At 40.6% G+C, this 14,365-nt stretch overlaps 1 protein-coding gene across 3 annotated transcripts in view; it reads right to left on the bottom strand.

Moving 5' to 3' along the window:
* The window catches only part of PTPN13 (protein tyrosine phosphatase non-receptor type 13), a 120,801-nt gene that overhangs the window by 52,459 nt on the left and 53,977 nt on the right, over window positions 1-14,365 (bottom strand). For all 3 annotated transcript variants that reach the window (XM_065061800.1, XM_065061801.1, XM_065061802.1), the window contains exon 7: window positions 10,902-11,465. In XM_065061800.1, the coding sequence (XP_064917872.1) occupies window positions 10,902-11,465 (564 nt within the window). The remainder of the gene's footprint in view (window positions 1-10,901; window positions 11,466-14,365) is intronic.

The following is a 14,365-nucleotide window of genomic DNA, read 5'->3' as shown; positions in this document are numbered from 1 at the left end:
TGCCATGTGCAACTCTCTCCCACAGCAAATTAACCACGACACAGCGTGTCTAAAAGGAGAAAACAGAACAAAAATTCCCCACGTTCCAGGACTACCAATGTTTCACTAAGCGGGGGAACACTTCAGGTGCTTTTCTTTGCTAGAAGGTTGTCTCTGATCCAATTAGCTAACGGTTTTGACAAGAAAGGTGATGATATAGAGAAAACACATGTAACTGCTGTAAAGAGAAGTACAAATCTCTACAGCAAGGAACAAAAAATGTAAGAATACAAAATGGGCAGTACATGAGCAAGCATCAACAGGAGGTGAAAAGTTAGAGCAGACCACAGGTTCAGCAAGACTGATTAACACCAGTGATAAAGTTACTCAGAGAAAAATCTTATTAACAAAACTATTACACAGAAGAAATAAATTTTATTGTTTCTATTTTATTCAGTGCTACTGAGGACATAACTAGAAAACTATGTTCATCTCCAACACAAAGCAACAAAAATTATACAGAAAATTCAGTTAACTTTGCTTCACCTTTCTAGAAGGGAGTAACAAAACCAAACCAAATTAAAAGACAACAGCTATATTTGCAGGTTGAGATAGTCAGCTCAGACATTAGTAACAATTTTTTTCCACAAGAGAGTGACAGCACAAAGGAACAGGTTAACTAGTGAGGTTGTGCATCAGGAGTTTTTGAAGAAGAGTTAGATCAAGATAATCCAGGATAGTTGACTGAACCTTAATATAGCAGCTTAGGGCTCCAATGAGCAAGCTATGTGCAGATAGCCACCCCGAGAATCCAAGCTTGCCCTAATAATACTTATTCCTTTATCCTTAATTAACTGAGAGAACTTAATGCAAGTGCTAGCAACTGTGGTTTATCAGTACTTTCGTGATCTGAAATAGTTTTAAACTCATCATTAAGGAGCAACATATTTTAGGTTCATCAATAACATTGTCAATACTATGTTTTGACACAGAGTCTCAATGCCATCCATTGTTACTTAAAAGGAAGTCTGGATGCTGCAAAAAAGAAGCTGGAGGTTCCAGCTTCCCATATCCACAAAACAGAAAGCCTGCTTGAAAATCCTGTGAGAATGATAAACTTGCGGTGTAATTCATATCAGGTGAGAGGACAAGTTAGATGTGCAGTCAACAGCGCTACTCATTCCGACATCCTACAAAGGCAGCGAAAACACCAAACAGGAAAAGGCACGGGAAGATGTAAGACAATGCAGTTGACCAAGACTAAAGACTAGTTCATATTAATTCTGGAACATCTGTTTCCAAAACTTTCCTCCTTAAAGCTGGCATTTCCTCCATTTCTACCTGGACACTTGGCTTGTGCTATTCCCCACTGTTCCACCAAATACAAGATTCTTTAAGAAAACTGTGAAAAGTAAGCAAAGCAGCCAATCAGCCCATGAAAACAACTGCTCTGGCTAGCCCATCCCAGTTGCACAGTTTAGCAGCATAAACCCAAATTAATCGCAAGGACATTTCACATTATGCTCAAAAAGGAGCAATTTGCACATTTGCAAACCAACCTACAGCATGATGCAGAGAATTTCTTTGGGGGTGTTGAGGGGGATGTTTGCTTCAGTCTTTCACAATGGCTACTTTCAGTGTTCCAGATTCTATAACAAAGAAATCTGCTCCCAATCTAGTAATTATGAGGGAAATAAAAACCAAATTCAGCGGGTAGTTTTTGGAGATGTATTTTTAAAATACTACCGGGGGTTAAGTGAGGCATCAATCCAAACATGATACCAGAGCTACAGTACAGAAATATTTAACTGAAAACATCTCTTCTTTCCTATCAGCTTTATTAGATGTAGGTTTTTCAAGTCTGCTAGACTGACTTTGAAGCAAGAGCATGGAAAGGGAACAATAAAATATAACATGACATTTTAAACACATTCATTCTTTTCTACCTAGTCAGCAGCCTGGGCTTCCTGAATCACACAGAAATTGTGGCTTCACTCTGCATCTTCAAGACACGAAAATGTGCAAAAAAAAAAAAAGTAGTAAAACAGAAACAGGCAGTTAAAAGACAAAACAATACTTGTACGTTGTGTATCTGACTCTGCAGGGTATTTGACTTCTCTTGACTCATCCTGTTACAGCAGGAGCTGAAAGGAACACTGCTGTAGGCCAAGGGGTAAGTTCACGAGCCAAGAAACAAAGTCAGATTCCTGATCACTACTTATCTCGGTGTTTGCACAGCCCTCCGCAGGAGGCCCAGCTTAGTTCAGACCTATTCTCCCAGCATTCACAAGTAGAGCCAGAGATGAGATCACCCTCCTTTCTTGTCACACCTTTCCCCCCAAGCAAGACCATACAACTTATTCCAATCACACAAGCAAAGGAATTCTTCTCATCTTCTGGAGGCATTTTAGCACCTTTCTACGTGGGGCTGCATCAATGACTGTTCGGCCTAGGGACGAAAGTATAAAGGCAATCAAGCTACAGCCTGAACTTTGGGGTAAAACCTCCAGATTTTGCTTTGCTTTGCTCAGTTTAGGGAAAATATTTCCAGATGTGGAACTGTTTGCTGCTAGGGCATCTTCTCTTCGGCAATCAGCTTCCAGTTCTGTGCTGGCATATACACAGCTATGCACCCCTCCTACATGTGCTCCCCACACTTCCCCTCCTCTTAACCAAAATTCATCTTTTCCAGGGCATGGACAGGATACGCACTGCAGAACTGCAAACATTCCATTAAATTATAACTACTGAGACAGAATCACAGAATCGACTGGGTTGGAAAAGACCTCAGAGATCATCGAGTCCAGCCCTTGGTCCAACTCTAGTCCGTTTACTAGAACATGGCACTAAGTGCCATGTCCCATCTCAGTTTAAAAACCTCCAGGGACGGCGAGTCCACCACCTCCCTGGGCAGGCCATTCCAATGCCTGACCACTCTCTCTGTAAAGAATTTCTTTCTAATATCCAGCCTAAATTTCCCCTGGCAGAGTTTAAGCCCATGCCCCCTTGTCCTATTGCTAACTGCCTGGGAGAAGAGACCAATCCCCACCTGGCTATAACTTCCCTTCAGGTAGTTCTAGAGAGTGATGAGGTCACCTCTAAGCCTCCTCTTCTCTAGACTAAACAACCCCAGCTCCCTCAGCCTCTCCCCATAGGTCTTGTGTTCAAGTCCCTTCACCAGTCCTGTTGCTCCTCTCTGGACCCGCTCCAGCACTTCAATGTCTTTCCTGAACTGAGGGGCCCAGAACTGAACACAATACTCCAGGTGTGGCCTCACCAATGCAGAGTACAGGGGAAGGATCACTTCCCTTGTCCTGCTGACCACGCTATTTTTGATACAGGACAGGATACCATTGGCCTTCTTGGCCACCTGGGCACACTGTTGGCTCATGTTGAGCTTCCTGTCAATTAGTACCCCCAGGTCCCTTTCTGTCTGACTGCTCTCCAGCCACTCTGTGTCCAGCCTGTAGCGCTGCAGGGGGTTGTTGTGACTAAAGTGCAGCACCCGGCACTTGGCCTTATTGAACTTCATCCCACTGGAATCAGCCCATTTTTCCAGTCTATCCAGATCCCTCTGCAGAGCCCTCCTGCCTTCCAGCAGGTCGACACTCCCTCCCAACTTGGTGTCATCAGCAAATTTGCTGATGATGGTCTCAATCCTCTCATACTACCATATCTATAATTGCTTGCAAAATTCCCCAAATAATGCATGCTCCTCCAGCAAACTCTCCTCAATTCAAACACTTAACATAAAGGATTTAACCTCAGAGAAGGCAACTGGTTCACGGTCAAGCCAAATTTCTTCTAATTAAGAAGTGGCTTCCAAAGGTCATAAAGTCCCAATTACGGGATCAAGTTAAAGTTAAGCTTTTTATATAATAGTTTCAAAAATAAGGACAAATTTCTAGTCTGTCTGGCTATGAAGAAAATGAAAGATGCTATCAATAAAAGCTATAGTCGACAATCGAACAACCTATCTCCCAAATCTACCATTTTCCCTGGGATTTTTTAATGGCCTTTGTTGGTTTGTTCGGGTTTTGTTTATTTGTTTGGGTTTTGCTTGTTTGTCTGTTTTTCAATTTTTGTTGACTGAAGTCAGTATCAATTCAATATCAATTTAACTTCTAGAAACATGAAAACATGAAGCACATTGCAGCAAAAATTATTCTACCAGTTACCCTTAACATTTCAGTGTTTAGATTACCATTTGTTACCAGAACACTTCAAGTCATTTTATACCTTAGTAGACTAACAAACCTGGGTTTATGCATATTTTAATATGAATAAATAAAACTTGTATTAATACACAGTAACACCACAATGCAGAGACAAATGAAGCACTACAACTTGAAGGATCTGCGTTTGCGTTGCTTAGTGCTGCAGTGGTGCTTTTTCAAACTCCCTATCACAACCTTACACAACCTTACAGGCACTCAATGCAGCATAAAATAACAGAACATGAGAACATGCTATTTACGCAAGACAAGACATGCAAGCCCAGACAAGTGATTTACAGAAAGTCTCATCTCAGCCAACTTCAACCGAAATCAGAGAACCACATTTAGCTTGGAATTCCATTATCCTGAACACATGACTCACATTAGATACACAGGTTGTCAAATACATATTATTACAGAATTATTACTGGCTGTACAGAGAAAATGGCAGAGCTAAACAGGCAGCTTTGTGACGGGGAGGGAGCTCTTGTTTGCTCTTTGAGGTTTAAGGGTAGGTGTTTCTATTACTTAAGAGTGCTACTATAATACCACTTAAAACACAGGAACTTTGAAGAGAAGCTGGGAATTGCTGCTTTTAGAAGAGTTTAACCAGTAGGTTAGAGTCGTATTTACTCTTCCCTTTCCTCTTTTCATCTAAGGAAACTTGAATTATCTTATGTAAGGCAACACAGGTTTAACAGGAAGAATGTAGAGATCCAGAATAAATCCCTGGTAAGGATTCATATCGAACAAGTGGACATGGGAAGCAAATCCATCCAGCCTCCCAGGGGAGCAGGCTCATTTTAACTTGCAAGATTTCCACAACCCACATTCTAAATGAAAACGCTGTATTGACCACACAGCTCAAGTCACTGGGCATCCAGGAGGCTCCCTAGAGAGCCAAAGGGACATCTGATGCACAGGGTCTAGCAGGATCTGAGTGACAGGAAGAAAAAAAGCCTTGTAAAATTGCAGAACACACACATCTCTAGGGCTGGGCTAGAAAGGAAATCAGCAAGATTAAAAAGAACAGTTCCAGGGTCTGCTAAGAACTCATTGTCTTGTACTTAGAAAGACAACCTTACTTTCTGGATCTGGATCATGCCATCTAGCATGAGGCATGTAAGTGGTCACAGGCTGAAAGTTTGGCCAATGAAGCTGTTTGTTGGTTCGTTTGAATTTAAATGCTTTATCCAAATGACAATTGTAAAGTGTTGACTGAAAACTGATAATCCCTGACTATGTGAGCTGCTGAAAGCTCAGTGAAGTGGATGTCACTTTGCTGTGCAGTTATGGAACTGTAAGAGGATTTTAAGAGCTGTTACCTTATGTTAAACTATGTAATTCACAACAAAATAATAGTGGCTGGTGCCAGAGTACTTGTACTTTACAGAAATCCCACAAACATTTTCTTTTTCCTTGAAAAGACAACTTCTGCAGCCTCAGTAAAATTAACAACTGAAAGTTTTCTATCTAAAATAGTATCAATCAGTCCATTATCCTACCCTCCAGCTTCATCAGTGTGATTTCTGGATATTGTTCTAAATGAAACTTATCCTTACCAGACATACCATTTTGCCACCAGTCCATTTACCAGACAATCCATTTTGCCACCAGTGAATTTGACTCATCCTGCAGCACAATGACTGTAAGACGTGTAAATTGAACCTTAATTTGCTTTCACCCACAAGCAGATCTACCAGTATGGGTGACTCCCATTTCCTCGTCTTAGCCTACACATGAACTGAGTACACACAATTCAAGAGAAAAAGAAAGTATGCACACTTCATTGAATTCACAGAGGTGAGTTTGTAAAGCGCCTATTTCTCTTTTGCCCCAAATCCAGTCTCTCATTTAATCCACTTCTACAGCAGCTCCCAAATTCCAATTTCTGGGGCTTTGTTTGTTGGGATAAATTTACTACCAACAGATGCCTGATTACCTGCAGAAATTTTCCCTTATTCAAAAATACAGCCTCAAACTAAGAGAGCTTTTAAAACCTGGACTTTTAGAGTATCCCTAACCATAACTATTCACCTAGACACAAACAGTCATAATATGGAATTTTATAAATGGGGTCCAGATGACTCTTCAAGGTAGCTAATGAAAACATTGTTTTGCGAGATAATGGCACAGAAGACTTCAGAAGCAGAAACACATCTCCAGAAACAGAGAATATTGCTGCCTCTTCTTGCTGACTGTATGAAGCAGGCAGGAGTCAGTGGACAAAAAAAAAGACAGGGCTTAATCACCTCTGTTTTCAGTTGGAGAAAATCAAATGTAAGGAGAGAGAGGGGTAAACTTAAGTTGAGGCTCTGGGATTCACGTGGTTCCCAACCACCAAAACATTTAACGAAGTCTAGAGAATATTGTCAAACCATCCCCATTCCTCCACCTCTGAATTTGGTGTGCCAAAGCTTCAGGAAGATCAACTTTTTTGGTATCGTCCCCTCTTTTTCCTCCCTGTCTGCTATTCAACCCACAGCCAGGTACATTACTACTCTCCCAACTGGTTTTGTGCTCCTGTATTCCACCAGGACATGGGCAATCTTTACAGCTTGCTCCCTCATGTGTCTCATTTACAACACCCCCATAAGCAAAACTGCATTTTAAAAAAGAAGGATGCACATTCACCCCAGTCAGCACAAGCCAATTCACTTTGAATTATGTGTGCATTCCAGGGAGGGAAAGCTACCCAAGCAAATAAAATGGAGAGCCTTGTACAAGGCTGCCGTCTCACAGCCTTGTCCCTTACCATTGTGCTGTCTGAAGGCAGGCCTGAGATTCCAAAACCGAAACATGTTTACCCTTCACCACTCTCAGAAAATACCATCAGTTTTGTGGGTGAGAAGGCAAAGAAAGCTGGGAGCAAGGGAGAATGGGTGACGCTCCATGCTCTTAAGTGGCAATGCAGGCTTGCAAAACGTAAAAGGTAGAATGTTATTTTCCCTCTGAAATGGGATGCTAGCAGTTGGTGCCAAGCAACAATTACCAAGTTTCAAAAGGAAAACAAAACCATAACCCCCTGGTACAGATAAACTGCTTGGGTTTAACAGAAACAACTTCACAACTCTAAACAATTCCGTCTAAGCTGAAAAAACCTACATAACAAAAACCAGAAGACTGAACAATAACAGCAGAGATGCAGAATTTGGTCTCTCATTCCCTGGCAAGATTAATACATATTTTTGGAGTCTGTTCTTAATGTTCAGAACTGGCTACACCTGAAGTCACATATAAGTCTCTTTCCCTTTCCCCAACCTGGCTAAGCACCTAATCACAAAGACCCAAACTTTCTTTGGTATACAAGAGATAAACAACCTCAACCCTGAAACGATACAGCAGAACAACATATAAACCAGCAAGTTCATGAGCACGGCACTTGCAATGACACTGTCTTTGGAAGGCTTGTGAGGCTAAATCCACGACGTTCTCACTGTAGATTGTAGTGCAGTTTAGATGGTTGGTAGCTTACTACAAACTACTCTGTTACAGCACAGCTGTAATTAAAGCTCTGTCATTCTTTCCACTATAAACACTACTTTTCATGAGTTTATAATTTGGATCGTAAAAATCCGTTCTGAGTGAAAGCTTGGCAAACCAGAGTCTGTGCATGAGAACATTTTCTTTTTCCAAGACAGTCAGCTCAAGGTTTTATGAATAACAAAAAAGTTTGCCAGCTTAACCCAAGATAAGTTAAAGAAGAAATAAGCCATGTGTCGCTCAAGTTCCTTCGTAGTTTGAGGAGGGAAGTTTTATCTGGCTGAGTTTAGTGTGCAGAGAGTCCAATGCCATTTCCCAAGTTAAAAACTGAAAAACAATGTACAGCTGAAAGCAGAGGCTTACTACAATTTTCACAGACTTAACTGTAGCCAAGACCTGGACTCAACCAAATTGAAAATACACCCAAACTTACCCAAGAAAAGTCATATTGTCTCCAGTCCAATGCTGTTTTGATGGCCCCTTGCCCTTTTGTCTACCCCTCAAGCTGAACAGAACCCTTATTCCTGACAACACAAGCTTTGCAAATACCTTATTCTCTTTCCCTGTTTTTCCTATCAATACCTATCCTTTGAGGTCGTGCTCTGTCCCATGTAGGCAGAGTCGTACTCACTGCCATTTTTGGTGGACCTCTTTTCCACTCCATTTCTAGTTGTTGCCCACCCATCCACAATGTAACTACCAGCTAAGGTAGGCACTAAGCCTCACATCAAGTGCTGTCCAAGAAACCAGCACCGCTACCTTTATCAAGATACACGATGTATTTTACCACAGCTTTCCACACAGTTGCTCACATGTCTCGGCTAGGCTGGGTATATGTCAGAAGAGCAATTCCACACACACTTGATAATGCCTGACACTTGGAAGTATCTGTCTAGCCACTAAGTGTTTGAAAATTACATATAATAGTAACGGACAAAAACTTACATGCAGGATTTTTCATTTCTTTGACAGATGAAACTAGCCATAGGTTCTCTTTACAAAAGATCTCAAAGGACTCGTCAGTTGTAAACAAGATGTGAGACAGGGAATAGCAAAACATACAGAACAAAAAAAGGAACAGAAGTTATAACAGACTAGTAGACTATGTTCAATCTGCTCATTGAGGTGGAACAGAATGCTTTCAGTCAGGCTTCTCAAGCCCTGTCAAACACAACAGCAACTAACTCCTATGTGAAAAACCATCTCATCCATCTTACTAAAATACTTTTTCGAAGGGGCTCTTATTAAAAATTAATGTTCACAACCAGGTTCTGGCCCAAAACTCTTTTTGAAGTAGAAAAAAAAAAAAAAAAAAAAAAAAAAAATCGCAAGCCTAAAATTAAATGGCAGAGCACTCCTAACTTCAAGTGAAACATACCTTCCTCCTCTACTGAAAGTAGAAAACTCATAAGACAAGAATGTTGCAACCCAGGTATCTATTCAGAATATATCTTGAATTTTTTCTAGCAAGTAATGACTGAATTCAGAAGGATGGGCAGTGAGTCATTAGCTATTGCCTCAATCTTCCCTATACAGATTTGTCACTCAGGTTCTGTGACTAATAAGGCCCAGTTCCCAGTTTACTTTGCACTTTGACCCGTTCCCTTTATGAACTGAGTAGTTTCACACATCTGAACTATCTCAGCTGGCAATGCACGGCATGTTAGATTTACTGTCTCTCAATCTATTTGAATGAGAATGATAAACTCTTGCTCATCAATGGGTTTGGCGAAGCTTTGGGTTTTGCTGTTGTGCAACACAAACCTGCACAAAGCTGAGCTCCTGAATAACAAGGCTATTGAGCTTTCCCAATGCAGGGAGTGGCCTCCTCTTAAACTCTGTCAGCTGCCTATCTCCAAAGATCTCAGTTGACTCATGTACTTGAGATAGTCCCCTTCAGCTTCAGGCTCTTAAACCAAAAACCCAATATATCCCATCAGACATCTTAGTAGACAATGACCGATGGTGAACTTCTATTGAGATAAACAATGGTATCTCCACAGTACTACTTGCATCTACATTCACTCGTTCACATTATAATGTAAGCCTCACTGGAAGATGCTAATTTCATAGCACAAAAAAAACTCTGGCTGTCTTGTCTCTACAACTTCTACAGAAGCCATAGTACCTTTTTAAACTGCCTGTGCCATTTCAATAACTTTTTCTGGAGCACAAGGCTCACATGCATAGGAGAGAAAGGCTAACTGCAATACAGGCATCTCCCAAGATGGCCACAGTGGACAGATCAGGCATTTTTACAAATCTGACCTCGACAAAAGGCTTTATCATCTCCCCTTAATAGGGATGTTCCTAAGGAGGTGTTTACACCTCAGTGCCAGAAAAAGGGCTAAAGTGTTTTTGTTTTTTTCCCACGTAGTTATTTCTGCCATACAACAGCCAGGCAGCCTTGAGTTTTCAACTGTACCAATTGTAAATGCACCTGAATAAAAGACTGAGCTAGCTCTGCACATACAGCTCCTCTACCACATACTTCAAATGACTAAGTTATGTCTTCTGGTCCATCACAAGCAGCATCTGACTCTGCTCTCAGTTTCTATCCAACTGTCCCAAATTCACAATCCCTGAAAATCACATCACATTTTCAAAGCAAACAAAATACACAGCTGCCCTTATAAGGTTCTGCATAAAGACCATTTAAAAACTTTCCACAGAACAAATACAAAGACCTTTCCCGCCCCTCACCCCCCATGCATTCTTTTAATTAACTGAAGGAACCTGTTGCCAAGTATTCCCACTGAGGTAAAGATCTTAACATGAGTCCAAAAGAGATTTCATATTTACAGGCTTAATTGCATCAGCCAAAGTTATACAGTGCAAAAACAGATCTGGAGATGACACTCTCTCTTTCCTCTTGGGAATATATCCATCTCTAGTAGCTGAAGATCAGCATTTTCCTCCAAGGAAAACTACTTGACCATTGGGTGTTGCCAACTTTTTTCTCTTTTTTTAATTTCAATTGGTGACTTTGATATCGGCTGACTTTGAGAGATCAGTTACTTTCACTGGGTGAGTAATTTGGACAAGAATATTTAACTTCATTGGCAACAGGCATTCTAGCGCTTTCACTTTACCTAAAAATAGAAGACAAAATGAAGATCTTGGCAGTTTCAAGAGCTGCTACAAGAGAACTCATATTTAGCATAATGGGAAACCTTTGTTCAATGACTGGAATAACTCAGAAAATCAAAAAGCTTCACTAACCTTCCACATTCATGGCTTCCCTCAGAAGCTGCAACTTCTTCTGTCTTTCTCTTATCCTGTCAAAGGCACTCGATATTGCTGCAGAAGTTGATGTCTCAGGCACATGGCGTGTTTGGTCCAGTTTTTGTGGTCCAAAGACATCTAGTGCTATGCTCCCATCAGAGTATCTTGCTTCCTTGTTTCTGGTAGCAGTAGAAGTCCGTACTGTAAACACCTCACACTGATGGTTGTGGCCATGAGAGCCTCCAGCACGGTCCCTCTCAGCTGCCTTGTCAGTTGTGCAAAGCAAATCTGTGGTGGAAGCCCAGACTTTCCGCTTGGGAGTGACGTCTGTATGAAGGTGACCTTTTTTTTCAAACTCACTGGTTTTACATCTGTGAGGACAGAAAACATCTTCCTGTCCTGAGCTGCAATCTGAGGAAACACCTTGGAAAAACTCTTCCTCACCTTGTGTTCCTCTAATGGACAGAAATCCCATAGACTTGCTAAGTCCTTTGTTAAGCATGGTCTGTTGAGAGAAGTGAGCTTTGTGTCCATCAGGTGCATCCACCATCAATGTTTTTCCTGCAACAAGGAGACATTTCATACATGTAATTTTGTACTTAATATACAAGAGCATAACAGAAGTTATTTACTATTAAAGTGTGTACTGAACACACATTTTGGTCTTGATTTTGTCATGAAAAACATGGAGATGGCTACTTAAGGGGCTGCCTCAGTCTCCAAGGACAGGAGTTCAACTACTTCACATCTGAGAGGCATTTTATTTATTTTATTTCTGAAGTGTTCAAGAAAAAATTATGGCCTACTATAATTCAGCATTAATATTTTAAAAAATTACTATCACGTACATCCTGGAAGTTGTTTTCTCATTACTTTTACTTTGTCCTGGACTATCACCAAAAGTACTCTTTAATCATCAACCTGAAATCAGACGTACCTCTCACCTCTCACACCCAAAGATACCACCTACAAGTTTTTAATGACAACAAGTCCAAGTTTGTTCCATAGATTCACAGATGCCCTGCAGTAGTGCCAGTAGTAAGAGAAGAATGACTGTGTAGTTAGGAATTTTAAAAATCCTGGCTCTTCCTTTAATGACTATTTTTGGTGATGACAGCCTATGCAGATAAAGAATACTCTAAAATAATAAAAAAAAAAAAAACAACAGAGCTTCCAAGACCATGAATGTCTCAGCCAAAGTATTTTCTCCAAGTATTAGCCTGATTTTACAAAACTCATTACAAACTTTGGTAAGAACAATCAAATTTTTTCATATCAACAGATGACCTATAAGTTTACCTTTCACATTCTTAAGACTTCCAGAGATCAGAATAAAAAAATTATAACAGTAACATCACAGAGGAACACCAACAAAGAATACCCCCACTGCTACTGATTTTCTGTTAGCAAACTAAAATTTTAATGCTTCTGCATTATTAAAGTTGTGAAAATCCAAAGTCTATTGTACACAACACACGTGCAGCAATCTACTCATAATTCCAATGGACCGAGTACATTGCAAAAATTATTATGAAGTCAAACCTTTCCAATCTGTAGCATACACACTGGATTAATATGGCAATCTTGACCTCACCATGATACCGCTGACAAGAAAACCCAACTAAAAATATTCCAGGCTGGGCTGCCTAAGTAATGCCAAGATGGATTCAGGACAGCATGTGATGCTTTTCTTAGAGCTTTTTTAGAGCTCTCTGGTGAGACATTACCAGGTGCATCTTTTAAGAAGCAGCCTTGAAGACATCATCACAAAAGAAAGCAGTTGTGAGCTCAAAGTGAGTTAGTTTCAAAGAACTTTAAGGATGCTCATAATTGTACTCAGAAATGCTTTAAAAGCTTATGGTTTCACAGTTTTCAATGCAGATATTACACTTGAAGAGAGGCTGTTCGTTTTCAGCTTCTATTTCCGTGTTAGTTTAATAACAACAGATGTTTTTAAAAAAAAGAAGACTAAAACCAAACATAACCAAGAAGTCCCCTGCTTCTTACCAACACACAAACACATGATTGTTGCAAAAGCGTCTTCTAAGTAATTATACAGCTCCCACATGTTCCGGGCAGTCAAAAGAACAAAAACCTTTGCCAAAGAGAATGAACTAACCTTCTGAAAGGATTTGATGTATAACTTCATATTTTACAAATACAGCCTTAACCCTAAACTCAAGTCAAAATATTTAACTTTGTGGTCAGATAAATCTTATTCTCAGGCTATACATCACTCATAAGGCTAGCAAATTATATATAATATTCACAGACATAAAAAAGCCTTCTAAAAACAGTAATTCACTGGGAAGTTCCCACTACCTACTCAAAGCAGCAGGATGACATCCACCCTGCAAACACATACTTCACATTCATGTACATGCACACCAAGGACAGACGTTCCTGGATAGGATTTTAACTCAGCCATTTCACAGGGAGATGTAACCTGCAATACTGCCGTATTTAAGATGGTCACCAAAAAAGCAAATCAAAAGGAGTTCCCAGAGTCCTCTCCAATAATGAAAGTTTAGGGATAATTTTACGTAGAAAAACAAACAAACAAAAAATGAAACAAAACAACAAAAAAAGGCAAACAACCAACCAAATAACCGCCCCCCCAAACCCCACAACCTCCCCTACACACAGTTTTCACTTTTTTTTTTTAAATGAAAAAAAAAAGGCAACTCAGCTCTTCAACACTGAAAGTATTTACATGCACAAGACTTTGCTAAGCAAAGAATGGCAAGAAAATTAAAAAAAAAAAAAGAGAGAGAAACAGTTGCAATTCCAATATCCTACTGAGGCTGCAAATTCACCATTACTTGGTACATCTTTGGTCATGACTCAGAAGAATATTCCTGGTTAAAAGACCACTGAGGTCTCTGCATGTTCAAGTGTTATCTTGTTTCAAGATCGCATGCAGTGAACCACAACACCAGTGGGTATCGTCACCATGGAAAACCCAGACACAAATATATCTGCTCTATGCTGGTGAGAACAGCAGTGAAGGAGCACAGCCACCAGCGACAAGGAGTGCTAGCGGGGAAGGAGCATCCTCCTTACCAAATTCAGACTACATATAACAAAAGCTGCTCCCAGTTCATACGAAGGCTCATAAGACACAAGCTCCTTGTCTCAGCACAAGAGAGATGCTTTCTGTTCCCCAGGTCATTCATCCACCTGCTTATGAGGAAAAGTGAATGCCGTGAATGCTATATCATCAGCAGTGACTGGGAAAGTGCTCATCGTTGCAGCTTGGAAACACTTTCAGCTGTGTGACAAGACAGGAGATGACTCAGCAATGTGCACTCGTAGCCCAGAAGACCAACCCCATTCTGGGCTGCACCAAAAGGAATGTGGCCAGCAGGTTGAGGTGATTCTGCCCCTCTATACTCTGCTCTGGTGAGACCCCACCTGGAGTCCTGTGTCCAGCTCTGGAGCCCTCAGGAAAGACATGAACC

This window comes from Columba livia, chromosome 4, assembly GCF_036013475.1.
Source record: "Columba livia isolate bColLiv1 breed racing homer chromosome 4, bColLiv1.pat.W.v2, whole genome shotgun sequence".
In the NCBI taxonomy this organism is placed as follows: Eukaryota; Metazoa; Chordata; class Aves; order Columbiformes; family Columbidae; genus Columba; species Columba livia.
The sequence above is the reverse complement of the archived record's forward strand: the minus strand, read 5'-3'. Positions and strand labels throughout refer to the sequence as shown.